Here is a 15,000-nt window from a genome sequence, read left to right as displayed (position 1 = left end):
AGGTACTGGAGATAATGGAAATGTGACCCAACCGTCTTAAAGCGGTATTATGTCGGTATACACTCGTAGGGAAATTGAATTCATCCCAAATATCAAACATTTGGGTTTACTTTCTCTACATCATGGTGGAATATAAATACTATTTATTGCTTTGCGAAAACCGCTAAGGTCCAATTTCTCATCATTCTATCTCTAAATTTAGATTTTTGGGTTATGAATCATCCCGACATCATACCATTTTGAGACGAAGGGTCACATATGGTTCCACATGGCCTGCCGGTGGATAGCTCTGACAGTAGCGCTACGCTCTCCCCGGCCAGGTGGAGTTGTCGTACCACTAAGGTCGCGGCTTCGAGCCCCCATGACCGCGAAAAAAAGTATTCTCTATTGTCTTCTGGCACTTTGCTTCTCACTTCTTGTCATTATCAGTATAAGTGCCGGTCCAGTCACATTTCTGAATTAATGAAACATTGCGAAGCGCATCAAACGCGGTGACACAATCTTTAATGTGACATCTTCATATCGGTATAAGACGACTAGTCACACATAAGCAAAGTAAAAAACAAACAAAAATTGAGTAATTATATAATGCAATATCCACTAAAAATGCTCAAAGCGCATTACAAGGGTCCATGGCCAACAGCAACACTTAACATGTAGGACGGGACATGACGCCTGTTAGGCGATATTCACTTTTTTTCGGCTAGAGACAACGCTGTTAAAGGTCAGGTACTCATTTTACACCTGAATACAGTGAGAGAATGCGAGTAAAGAGCCTTTTCCAAGGACTCAACTATGCGACGAGCGAGGCTCGAACTCATAACCTTCCGATCTGAAAGCGAGTGTCAAACCACTAGACCACATAGCCGTAAAAAACCCATACAAATAAAATGATGGAGGAAGAGTTGAAAGGCGAACCAGATTGCAATCTAGGATAATTAATATGTGTCATACTGGAATATAGGAACTCAGTGTGGGGACCCACACACATCACAAGCAAGAAATCAACGAGCTAGAATAAGTCCAACGTCGGGCGGCCAGATTTTCCAGTGGAAACTATGAGCGAGATATGAGCGTAACTCAGCTAATAAACGATCTCGCAATGGAAACAGCTACATGAAAGACGATCCATCAACATACTCTTCGTTTCCACAAAGCACAAAACGGAGAATTCAAAATTCCAATTAGCCATTAGAAACGGAACAACTATAATACAAGAAACTCAGCATTTAATTTTGAAATCCACCACTCAAAAACAAACCATCATCTTTACTCTTTCTTCCCCTCCGCCATCAGACTTTGGAACTTCCTATGAACCACTTGTAAACAAGCCATTTCGACTGTTGACTTTAAAAAAGTCGCTCCCTGTTTTCTTCTACGACCCCTATTACTGAAATTAAGGCCATGCAATCTTCTTCAGCCTGAAGCTTTGGCCTTAATGGAAGAAGAAGAAAAACATAGACTTCCCCATATATATATATATATATATATATATATATATATATATATATATATATATATATATATATATATAATGCAAATTTTCACTCACATTTTTTTTGGCCGAGACGACTCGTTTCTGTGTTTTTTACACTTCTTCAGTCGGCGTAATCCATTGTAATATATTAGCTCTAATCACCATTATCGAGCACTTTCGTACCTACAAGTACCCACCAACACTCATAAATATATATATATATATATTTATTGGAAAACAGCATTGAAACGCATGCATGTAGCGATCTAATGGAATTCGTTATTGAATTCACGTTATCTGGTTACTTTGGTGATATATAAAATATATATTAAGTTATGTATTTTGTATGTAGTTGATAAAAAAATAGAAATAACTCGTGGCTTCGAGATAAATCGTGAGTTTGGCGCATGAGATACTAGATCTAATGTCAAATCCCTTATGACTATGCAGAAAAAAAACTCTCTAAGAGAACCACGAAAATCAACACTTCACTAGCAGTGTACGCTTTGGCTTATTCCGTCCAATAGTAAGGCAAAGCGTGACAAATAGTCGCCACGTAGTGATTTGTGCTAATCAATACGTTTTCCTGATATGGTTATATTGAGTCTCCTATCCTTTCTTAAAAAAATATAGCATTGTGGAGAATATTGTGCTTATTTGAGTCAATAAAAAAATTGATACGGCACACAACTCTACTGAAAGATTTGAAAATTAGAAATGTATTTTTTAGAGATAGATAAACAGATAACTTGATTTCCTTTTATAATTTAAAGTCAGTTTGAAAGTTCATTGAGTCAAACAGATATCATAAAATATGTACTAACGACGACACTTGACTTCCAAAATCAACTAATTTTGACACTGTAAAAAGTTGTCAATTTGCGTCATCTATTTATGACATCAAGTATTATTATTACTTCGTTGTGTTGTGTGGGTGTTGGCATTTTTCAGCAAATCGTGGCATTCATAGTGATATTATTCACTTGATCACATGAAGGTATTTCAGTTGCCATTTTGATTCTTTTTTTACTATTAGGGTTAGCTCAAGATCGAGGATATTTCTTTTTCTATTAAGGTTAGTCATAAGTCTTATTAAAGGTGCTAGGAAGTTTGTTTTTCCATAAATTAAGTAAAGGGGAGACATTCCGAAAGCTCCTACATCCCCAGTATTCTTTAAATTTGTATTTTCACCTTTGATCTTTTGTCAGGCCTTTATTTATTCAATTTGTCATGATTTTTTCTATTAGGGTTAGCTCGAGATCGGATTTTTTTTCCTATTAGGGTTAGTCATAAGTATTATTAAAGTGCTGGGGTGTTTGTTTTTCCTATTGGGGTTAATTAAAGGTACTAGGTTTAATTTTTTCTTGGGGTTAGTTGAGGGAATATATTATTAAATATATTATTGGGCCACACAAAAAAATCAACCGAAGATATACCAAATTACACAGACAACGTTGTTTACCAATCTGCCCTCATTAAATGATGGTGAGTACAGTATCGAATGAAAATAGTTCTTTCCCCGCAAAATTGCGGGCTTTTTACTAGTATTGAAAAAAACAACAACCCTTAATCTAGACAACCAAAATGAATATACTGTAACAACTTCGAAAAAGAAGAAAATACTGAACTGGGATTGTTTTTGTTTATGTCTGAAGAACGGGTTTGACCGCGTAACATTTCGTGGTTTTGTATTTTGTTCATTTTCGGAGCCCTATATTCATTTTTGTTTATTACTTTTTCTAGTCCACAACTTCAACAGAGATGATTAACCCGATCCGAGGAGATACATTGTATAAATTGTGCATATGCAATAATTCCAGCTTTTAGGTTGGACATGACGCCAGTCTCCACTAAATCCAAAATCGTCATGATTTTGTTGTTAAAAAATGATAAATAAAGAGAATAATGATGATACATGGCATTTGTATCGCGCATTTCTATCACTGTGTGATGCTCAATGCACGTTAGAAATAAATATACAAAATTTACATTCTATAAAACGTATACCACAATGCTATCAATAGTAGCAGTCTATTTAATATCATATCAATATCATGAAAATGTTTACGGTTAAAACGTAGTGCTTTAACAACAATTTAAAACTATCAATAGATTTTGCTTCTCCTATCCTTCCGGGCAGGTCATTCCACACAAGGGGCTCAGTGTGGGTAATGAAACGGCCGCAATTTTTTGTGGGTTTTTATTTTTCTTTTCTATATTTTTTTTTTTTGGCTTACCCAACAATACTGGATAATTGCAAATATCGAATAATACCCACACCACTATATCTGAGCCCCGAATCACTAAGCTATCTTCCTTTTCTTTTCTTTAATTTGTTTTTCTTTTTTTTTCTTTTTTTGTTTTTGGTCTCGGCATACCAACCAAACCTCTGATTTCCTATAGAGGGTTTTCTACCCATTCCTACTGTACCAATTCGACTAAAGCTAAGACTTTTCATCTCAAACGTGAAGTCTGTCCTACTTTATGGATGTGGAACTTGGAATGCATCACAGGCATGTATAAGGAGGGTACAGATTTTCGTAAACAGGTGCATGCGTAAGCTACTCAGAATAAAATGGATGGATAGCATAAAAAATCAAGAAGTATGGAAAGGAACACAGCAGAAACCAGTGAGAGAGGAAATAGGAAGAAGACGATGGAGGTGGATTGGACACACGCTTAGAAAGAATGACTCCACTATAACAAAGAAAGTATTGGACTGGGACCCTCAGTGCAGAAGATCAAGGGAAAGGCCACGGGGAACTTGAAGAAGAATTAAAGAAGCTGATATACAGAGAAGTGATAAGACATGGAATTAGATAAAAAAAAAGATAGTCAGGATAGAAAAGAATGGAAACTGTTTGTGGCCTATACCCTGACCCAGTGTGAAAAGGGCAATGATGATGATGATGCTACTGTACCAAAGTACTGCTGATTTTATAAATCTCTGTCGTATATTGACAAATCACATTTTAAAACTTTGACAAAGCATCTCTTCATTCGTGCAATGACAGATCGATTAAAAGACGCCCCATGTGTCGAGAAATTCTTAAACTTGAGACTTCCACTCACTAAGATTTCGAGTTCATGTGATATTTTTGACACATTGGGTCATTAGTTTCGATATGTTGCAAACATTTTCTGGCAAACATGCCCCCTTCCCCCCCCCCCCCCCCACCCCCAAATATGTTTTGTCAGTGCCCGTCATCTCAAGGCTGTATGTTTACCGACATTTTTGCAATTATACGTCATATCGGGGCCATTTTATTATGATATAACCGACATTTTTGATAGTATACATCATGCCAAGGTCGTATGTGACCGACACCCCCCCACCCCCCCACCCCACTCCCAAAGGTACCGTTTATTGGGAATGGAATTACCCTGACCTCGGAAAAAAAAAATAGAACGCATTTAAAATTGTTAGCAAGAAAACTCGTTCTTAAAATATCTATTGATCAAAATGACCTTTATCTTGTCAAAAACTCCAAAACTTTGGGACTTCCTTGTGTTGAGATCTTTTGATAAGGTAAGGGTCCATTTGAAGGACGAGTTTTCTGGGCAAAATGTGTCCAGGTTTCTGGGCAGTCCCAGTTTGCGACAGTAATGTCACCATTATCAAGTTTCGTTCTTACTTTGTACACATTAGAATCAAACTCATTTCATCCTTAATGAAAACAAGGGCTGAGATACTGTACACTGTTTTGGTATAGAAGGAACGAAAATGACGTCACCCAAATTTGTGTTATTGTTTTTAGGCAGACTTATTGATGGCTAGTTCTCACTAAATTATATCAATCAAACTATAAATGTTCAAGGTACCACATAGTTTTGTGTGTTGGTACGTTCTACCCGACTGGCGGATGTTGTGAGTATATTTTCCAAACGCATTGCATCAATTGGCAATTGAGTAATTTAATTTGACTCAATGGCAATATTACCGTGCTCTAAAAAACAAAACGAAACAAAACAACAGATTTTTACCTTTGGCCAGAAAACTTCCATGAAGCCCAAGGTTTGAAAGTTTTTGGCAAGATAAGGATCAGTTTACTCAATCGATATCTGATAGACGAGTTTTTTTGGCTCTAAATTCTTTTCATGTATTATTTTGGGTTTTTTTTTAAAAATCAGAGTACTAGAGAATTTCACCATCATCAAGTTTTGTTTTACTTTGTATACGTTAGAAGCAAATCCCTTTCATCTTGAATGAAAACAAGGGGAGAAGTACTGTACAGTTTTTGCATTCATTGACTTTTGAGTAATTGGAGTTAATTCGATGGAAATACTGCTGTACTAAAAACAAAACAAACAAAACAAAGCAAAAGAACAAAACAAAACAAAACAAAACAAAAGAACATATAATAACAATTTGGACAGAAAACTCTTACTTCAAATTAGAATCGATTAAAACGATTCCAATATTTCAAAAAAACTATCAAACCTGCAACTTTACAGAATATTCAGATTTTGGAGTTTTTAGCAAGATAATTATCATTTAAATCGATCGATTTTTGAAGGACGAGAGAGAGAGAGAGAGAGAGAGAGAGAGAGAGAGAGAGAGAGAGGGAGAGAGAAATAAATAGTCTTACCATATCCTTTCTTGGTGAAAATGGCTGCCATCAGACCAATCATGAATATCCAATCAGTATTCATTGTGATGACGTAATGGACGCGAAATGAAATATCGTTTGGTTATCGTTGGTTTCAGAAATCCTTGAGAAATAAGACGAGATCTAACTCTAGTTTAACTGTTCACAATCAGCAATGTAAAATGACTTGTCCAAATCTGTAACATTGCATTAAGAAAAAAAGACGATTTGTTTAAAAACCTCTTTTTAAAGAATATTTTTACCATAAGATTGTTTAAAAAGCACATTCGTTGAACAAAATGTAACTCATCTATCAGGACAGTGACGTCACAATTGTTCCACTACTTTAAAAAAAAGAACAAACTTGTATATAGAGGTATATAAATATGTCGTACAATGGCGTATGAATATCAAAATTGACACTTCCGTTTTAGAATGTTGGTGAGGTGGTATTGAGTGAGGTCTATACTCGACGACAATGACCTCTTAAGTAATAAAACGTTGTCCTTGTTGAACTTTGAACCAGCCACGACCCTTCCTGCCAAAGACAATTGATTAATTAAACACCTTTTCTAATGATTTAGATATCAATGCCAATCATTAATGACTGACCAACTTTTTAGTGGGTTTAAAACACTAGATAAATGGTTTTTATTTTTAAAAAAATTTTTTTTTACTGTCAAATAGTTGGTGCGTTTCTACTAAAAATTCTCTCAATCAAGTTATAAACGTCAAAGGTTACTCATATTTTTGTTTGTTGGCACAAGTAATTATGACGGGCATAATTGGTGAGCATTTCACTTAAACTCATATCACAAATAATACGAATTACGTCACACCGTTTTTGTATAGAATACAGCCAACCAATCACAGGCTACTATTTTCGTCTTCATCGATTATCCGGGTCATCATAACACATTGTCATTAACCTATCCGACATGGGATTTCAAAGCCACACAAAATATCCTTTTTATGTTTGGTTTCTGGAAAAAAAAACAAAAACAAAGCATACGAGTTAAAATGAAAACAAAGAGCAAAAAGAAAAGTTTTGATCTACACATTACAAATGTTACATTGCCTCAAGAGGGCATTTTGTCAAAATGAACCTGATTACCGACTTATAAACTTAACTTACAGAATTTAAGTTATAATAAACACCTTTATTAAGCAGAGTAAGCTTTTATTCTTAAACTACAAAAGAAAGTAATTTTTAAAACAATAGTAATAATAATAATATAATAATAATAATAATAATAATAATAATAATAATAATAATAATAATAATAATAATAATAATAATGTTAATAATAATAATAATAATAATAATAATAATAATAATAATAATAATAATAATAATAATAATAAATAATAATAACAATAACAATGATAATAATAATAAGAATAATAGTGATAATAATAATAATAATAATAATAATAATAATAATAATAATAATAATAATAATAATAATAATAATAATAATAATAATAATAAATAATAATAATAACATAATAATAATAATAATAATAATAATAATATAATAATAATAATAATAATAATAATATAATAATAATATAATAATAATAATAATAATAATAATAATAATAATAATAATAATAATAATAATAATAATATAATATAATATAATATAATAATAAAATAATAATAATAATAATAATAATAATAATAATAATAATAATAATAATAAATAGGAAAACAATAATCCCGGACTTCACACGAAATCAATCTCCGTCCCTTTGCGAATGAAGCGAGTGCTCTACTAACTGAGCTATCGATACACAGCATCATATCTATGAAGTTTGTTGTATGTTGCTTAATACTTCTTATACTCTCAATGTAGTTTCTATAAAGTCGTCATGCTGTTTTTCGATTAAATAAACACACTACGCTTGTAATGTTCACTAGCTGGAAATTGATTTCCACATGAGAGGGTTTTATTGTACATAGGAAATGGGTCCTACGATCAATCATTTACATGGAGTGACGTCTGGTTTTGTTTCCAGAAATAAAAGGATTTTCTTATCAAGGATAAAGATGGAACAAAGTTGACTTCACTCAGGTCTTTGTATGTACTCTATGATTTCTTTTTTTTTTCCATACTTTTTTATGAGTAATTCTCACTAAACTGTATTAACTAGACTATGAACCTGCAAGTTTACACACATAGTTTTGTGCTTTGGTCCGTTATATTTCCGGTTGGCAATGTTGTGATTTCTTAGCAAAGCGAACAGCATCTATAGGTTTATTCAGACCTGCCTACTTTAAAAAAAAGATTAATTCATAATTTTTAGGAGATGAAATTGTAGTCGCTACAATTAACTTTAAAATTAAACAATTTACTGTTACAATCATTATAAAACAATTCAAAATCCTTAAAATTCTGTAGTCAGACATCAACTTTCATAGAGATGCTTATGACGCTCTGAAATTTGAGTCAAACTTTCGTAATTCCAAGAATTTTTCGTAATTGTAGGCAGGTCTGGTTTGTTTTTTGTTTTTTTTTTTAAATACAACATTCTACTATCTTAAATTCTTATTTGTGATTCAACGTCTCAAAGTGGCTATGTGGTCTAGTGATATGACACTGGCCTTCGGAACGGAAAGTCTTGGGTTCGAGTCCCGCTCTGAGCGGCGCTTAGTTGAGTCCTTAGTATAAAGTTATTTACTCTCACCGTACGCAGGTGTGAAATGAGTGCCTTTCCATTAAATGCGTTGTCTCTGTCGCAAAAAAAAAATATTACATCGCCTAACAGGCGTCATGTCTCGTCGGTCCTGCACATTACGTATTGCTGTGGTCATTAATCCTTTCTAAAACGATTTGAAAGCCTTTAGTGGATATCACACTCAGAGCTGCCTACATGAATTTTTTTTTAATTTCGTAGTTTCTAGGGGAAAAAAAAAAAGAAGAAGTCACTTTAAATAGCTTTAGAAATATACAATTTGCTCTCAGTATGGTCCAAAAAATACTGCAATGTCCTGAATATAGGTTCTAAGAAGCTAAAACTTTCCGTTTGAACAAGATTTATTGTCAAAGAGATCTATGCAGCTCTGAAACTGGATACAAAAATTCGTATTTATACGAATTTTTCGTGGTACTGAGATGGTTTGCGTACTATATAAAAGCTCAAGTTTTGTATTACGTCGGGATGAAACGTCCTGGAAATTGAAATCGTGGAGACACAAAAATGAAACTTGAAGTTAAATTATATTCGTTATGGTGGAGAAATAAAACAATTTCTTGCAATATAAAAAAAAAAGTCAAAGTTAATTTATGTTTCATTTTTTATTGAGCTTTTATATAGCGCAAAATCCACTAAACGTGCTCAAAGCGCTTTACAAGGGGTCCTTGGCCAACAGCAAAACTTAAGATGTAGGACGTGACATGACGACTTTTAGGCGATATTACAATTATTTTCGGACAGAGACAACGCTGTTAACCGCCAGGTACTCATTTTACACCTGAGTACGGTGAGATAATGTGCGTAAAGAGTCTTTTCAAAGGACTCTCTATGCGCTGAGTGCGGCTTGAACCCAGGAACTTCCGATCCGAAAGCGAGTGTTATACCACTAGACCACATAGACGCACTTTTAACCTGTTAACTACCGTACTCCGGAGAAAAAAAAAACAAAAAAAAAAACTCGTATATTTAACTATTTGGCCATAAAACTGGTGCTTCAAATATCGCTCGATTTAAATGGCCATCAACTTGGCAAAACCTCTCAAACTGGAAAACAATGGGCCAAATTTGGGTTACCAGATGTGTAAATCGGTACTCCTCAGGGTCACCATCAGACCACTAGGCTATATATAGTAAACAAAACATATATTTTCTTCACAAAGTTGGAAAATGTTTGTCAAGATTAGGGTCATTTAAATCGATCGATATTTGAAGACGATATTTCTTGCCAAATTTTGAAGTGTCAGTTTTTACACAGCAAGGCAGTTAACTGGTTAAGGATGTAATTCAATGTTTTGCATAATATGGTTCATCCGGAAATAATACCGTTTTGAGACGATCGCTCACATTTACAATATATTGTTAAAATGTGAAATTTCTTTGATACAAGAACGGGTATGTATAAATACAATATTGAAATATTTTATACAGTTCGTTATCTATTTCAGTCTTCTGTATAAGATTTGAGCGCCACATCGCAACTTAAAAATAGCTTGATATGAGTTCTGTTTCACCAGATGAAACGGAAATAAAAGTATTCAAATACGTCAAATACATTATTAGCAAGTAATTTTCATCATGTCCATCACTGATTGGAATATCTGTTTTATATTCTTTTTTCCCGATTAAAAGGTTTTAATCGAAATAATCGATTCCCCGGTCAACACTGTCACCATCTAATCCTTCCTGGTGACCTCACAGAGCATAGGGATGTGTCAGGATGTTTGATCTCGAAGTCAAGGTCGTTTGTGGCTGGGAGGACTGGAATGCGAACGATGAATCTGTGAATCGATTACTCCTTTGATCATTCTGTAAAGGGATGGATAAATGATTGTTGGTTTCGATAATGACAGCCAAAAAATTGGTTCGCATCGGTGTCTGAAAGAAGAAGGAAAGGGTTTTGGAAAATGAATTAGCTTGTGAGATTACGCTTGAGAGTGGTGATGGAATGACAAGAGAAGGGTAGAGGGATAAAAAGACTGAAAGAAGACGGGATGAGAGAGAGAGAGAGAGAGAGAGAGATAGATAGATAGATAGATAGATAGATAGATAGAGAGAGAGAGAGAGAGAGAGAGAGAGAGAGAGAGAGAGAGAGAGAGAGAATTTATATAGAAGGAAATACGATAAAAAATATGCGCCGTATGAACGAGTGAAACGGGAATTGGCATGGAGAACGTGAAGTTAATGGTAGTGGGGGAGTAGGCGAGTAGGATCAGAAGAAGAAGAAGAAGAAGAAGAAGAAGTAGTAGTAGTAGTAGTAGTAGTAGTAGTAGTAGTAGTAGTAGTAGTAGTAGTAGTAGTAGTAGTAGTAGTAGTAGTAGCAGTAGTAGTAGTAGTAGTAGTAGAAGAAGAAGAAGAAGAAGAAGAAGAAGAAGAAGAAGAAGAAGAAGAAGAAGAAGAAGAAGAAGAAGAAGAAGAAGAAGAAGAAGAATTACACACGAGAGACAACATGCACAACCGCTTTTTTCGTAGATATAAATAGTAAAGATATCAAAAAGATAGTAAAGAGTAAATGTCTCAATTTTAGCAGATAAATTGTGACGTCATCTCCCCTAATTTATATCATTAAACCATCCAGATAGCAATAAATGTTATCAATTACTTTCAACCAGAAAAGTGTCTCGGCGCCTCAATGCAATATCGTGCCGGAGGGAGACAGATTTAATTTTGAAATTATCAGATATACAAAAACTTGGCTTTCAATATTTCAAGAACAGGTATTCAATCTGCACAAAAAGCAATAAAAATTAAGCTTTTATACAAGACAATATTCACTAAAAGTGTTCAAAGCACTCGCTTTACAAGAGCTCCCTAACAACAGCAATACTTAACTTCTTAGACGAGACATGGCACTTGTTAGGTGATATCACAATTTATTTCGGACAGAGACACGCTGTTAACGGCCAGGTGACAGGTTGAGAGAATTAAATCAAAGGTTTTTGAGAGAATGAAAGAATTCTTATACTCTTGCATTTAGAAATCCAAACCTTTTTCCCATGTTGTGTTTGAGTAGTATTAGATTATTGCAAAATAATGATTTTTAATGTGGTTTATGAACTGGATCGTAGAAATGGTTTCACGCGTTGTTAATACTAATCTAATAGTAATTTAGGAATTCAAGCTGTCACGATACTGTAGAACGAGTCTAAGTCTCAATGAGAAATTAGCATAAGGCGACCATTTGTTATTTTTCAAACCCGTTGCTATGCTATCTTGCGTTGACAACGCCTCTCAGTCGTCCAATGAATACTACTCACCATGGTTATACAAACCCATGGCAGGCCGCAAATCGCCACTTGCTATTCTTCGCACAATGCATGGTTGATTGAGTGAAAAACGTTCGGGGCCGGAAAATAATAAGGCATAGTGTAAGTTCATAAATGGGTGACCAAAATCATTGCATAGAGAAGGCAAGTTGATGCAATATCAGTCAGATCTAATAAAAATCATAGAACAGAGAAGGAAGATCTGTTACTATGCATATGTCCCAATAAAGTATGACACAGAGAATTGCAGAAACTATGTTATACAAATATCAAATGCTGGTAGGTTCGGTGACAAATTAAAAGGCGACTTATGTCGTAATATCACATCTCCATAAAAGAGTGTGGGACCTGTTAAAAATTGATTCGGTCAAATCTCTATCCAGATACAAAAGGGTAGTGCAAAGTCTTGGGCGTAAAATAAATTTGAGAAGTACGATTGTTCTCAAAATTTGGCCGTGTGGGCGATACAGAGTGAAGAAATACCCACACTACACATCTTCTTCACTAAAAGTCAGAGCAACACTGTTACAAGATTACAGAAAAGAAAACCTGAGACGACGACAAGACAAGATTTGTTTGTGTGTATTGTATTGCCTTTACGTGTTACTGAATAGGTACGTTTTCATTGTCAAAACATTTTATTTTAATTTTGACATTTTCTCAGCAGACTTGTTTAATAATTTAAAGCAATACTGTTGTGGGGGCCCATTGTAATATCATTAGTTCGATTGTGGTTGGAAATATCTTTATATTTTAATGTCATAAAACCAGTGACACAAAATGATGGTGGAGATAGTGCTGCTGATGATGATGATGATGATGAAGATGTTGATGATGATGATGATGATGATGATGATGATGATGATGATGATAATGATGATGACGATGATGATGATGATGATGATGATGATGATAATGAAGATGTTGATGATGATGATGATGATGATGATGATGATGATGATGATGATGATGATGATGATGATGATGATGATGATGATGATGGTAACAACAGTGAAAATAATAATACATTTGTCTCTCTTCGTATGGGAACAATAACAAATCCGACTGTGAAGTTACATAGACAAAAGAGAAAAGAGCTTTGATTTTAGACTGCATTCATGAATACTTAATCCTATACTATAAAGCGGATAGAGGAATGAATCAACCAACAGCAACTGGTCCCAAGCATTGTTTGCACGATCTAGGCAAAACAAACATTAATGATTAATGATTATTTATTAGTGGCGACGTGTGTTTTTGAATGTGAAGGTCGGATAACCCAAACTGTTATTAGCTCTTGGTTATTCTTGAAATACTCTTAAACCAACATAAAAGGACAGATAATAAAGTTACAACAAAAACCCACAATTGCACATTGCTCGATGGTTGTTATTGAAATACTCTCAAACCAAGGCAAAAGACAGATAATAAAGTAACAACAAAAACCAACAATTGCACATTGCTCAATGGTTGTTATTGAAATACTCTCAAACCAACGCAAAAGGACAGACAATAAAGTTACAACAAAAACCCACAATTGCACATTGCTCAATGGTTGTTATTGAAATACTCTTAAACCAACATAAAAGGACAGACAATAAAGTAACAACAAAAACCCACAATTGCACATTGCTCAATGGTTGTTATTGAAATACTCTTAAAACCAACATAAAAGGACAGATAATAAAGTAACAACTTCTTCTTCTTCTAGGTTCCATGCCTGGTCCAGGCTTCGGATACTGCATGAATTATCTCTCTCCATTCCTCCCTGTCTCTTGCTTTTTCAAACAGCTCTTGGATTGTTAGGTTGGTGAAGCCCTTCAGGTGGTCTATGAGTGTTTTTCTTTGTCTCCCCCGGGCGCGTTTACCAGGTATTTTCCCACAACTTGCCAGGTATTCATTCTTATCTTTCCTTACTATGTGTCCGAAAAAGGATAGTTGTCGACCCGCTATTAAGGGCATTAGTTTCCTTTGTTGGTATGTTTGTTTTAGCACTTCTTCGTTCGTTTTGTGTGCAGTATACGATATTCTCTGCATCCTTCTCAAACACCACATTTCACAAGCTTCAATGTTCTTTTGTGTTTCTGCATTTGTAGTCCAGCTTTCGCATCCGTATAACAAGATTGGCCACACGTAGCACTTCAAGACTCGGAATCTAGTCCTGAACGACATCTGTTTGTTTTTCAAAATGTTTCCGAGGTCCATAAAGGCCTGTTTGGCTTGAGTTATTCTTGCTCGTATGTCTCGGTTACATCTTCCATCTGTTGTCACTATTGAACCCAGGTATTTAAAACTTTCTACGTTGGTAAGTTGCTCGCCGTGAATCGTTATATTGCAGGTGTTGTTGTTTTCGGGGTTTTCTGTATTACCATGCATTCCGTTTTGGTGATATTCACTTCCATTCCCTTGGCTTTACTATCTACTACCACAGTGTCAACAATCTTTTGAAGTTGGATTTCTGATGTTGCAACGAGTACCGTAACGTCTGCGTATCTTATATTATTTATGTTGTGACCTCCTACTTTTATTCCCTCCATGTTAGTTATGCCCCTCATGATTGTTTCTTGGTATAGATTAAACAGATCTGGTGAGGCAACACACCCTTGACAGACTCCTTTCTTAATAGGAATGGAATTTCCTGTAGAGTTTCCGATTTTGATAGATGCCTGCTGGTAACAACAAAAACCCACAATTGCACATTGCTCATTGGTTGTTATTGAAATACTCTCAAAGGACCAACGCAAAATGACAATAAAGAAACAACAAAAAAACCCACAATACTCTTTAACAGTCGTAACGTCACTTCCTTCCTAATGACGCATGGTAACTTAGTAACACTCTAAACTATCGGAACAATGGAGGACGCCCGTATGAAATATTTCTCCGTTGAGCATAAAAGCGTATCCAGGCGAAAAAAAATACATAAATTTGATCATGTTATGACTTTTACGCATTATGATCACAAGCCATA

At 34.7% G+C, this 15,000-nt stretch overlaps 1 protein-coding gene across 12 annotated transcripts in view; it reads right to left on the bottom strand.

Annotated features, from left to right (window-relative positions):
- The window catches only part of LOC144976786 (omega-scoloptoxin(05)-Ssm1a-like), a 132,090-nt gene that overhangs the window by 109,496 nt on the left and 7,594 nt on the right, over window positions 1-15,000 (bottom strand). For 3 of the 12 annotated variants that reach the window (XM_078921224.1, XM_078921226.1, XM_078921229.1), the window contains exons 2-3: window positions 6,906-7,049; window positions 6,067-6,604 (exon numbers count right to left, since the gene is read on the bottom strand). In XM_078921224.1, coding sequence (XP_078777350.1) covers window positions 6,067-6,130 — 64 coding nt within the window. In that variant the 5' untranslated portion in view covers window positions 6,131-6,604; window positions 6,906-7,049. Of the gene's footprint in view, window positions 1-6,066; window positions 6,605-6,905; window positions 7,050-10,089; window positions 10,642-15,000 lie in introns of all 12 variants that reach the window. The other 9 variants (XM_078921223.1, XM_078921235.1, XM_078921230.1 and 6 more) reach the window with 6 other exon arrangements.

This window comes from Berghia stephanieae, chromosome 7 (genome assembly GCF_034508935.2).
Source record: "Berghia stephanieae isolate SIO BIC M18660-M18661 chromosome 7, UCSD_Bste_1.3, whole genome shotgun sequence".
Classification (NCBI taxonomy): Eukaryota; Metazoa; Mollusca; class Gastropoda; order Nudibranchia; family Aeolidiidae; genus Berghia; species Berghia stephanieae.
This window is presented reverse-complemented; position numbering and strand designations above follow the sequence as displayed.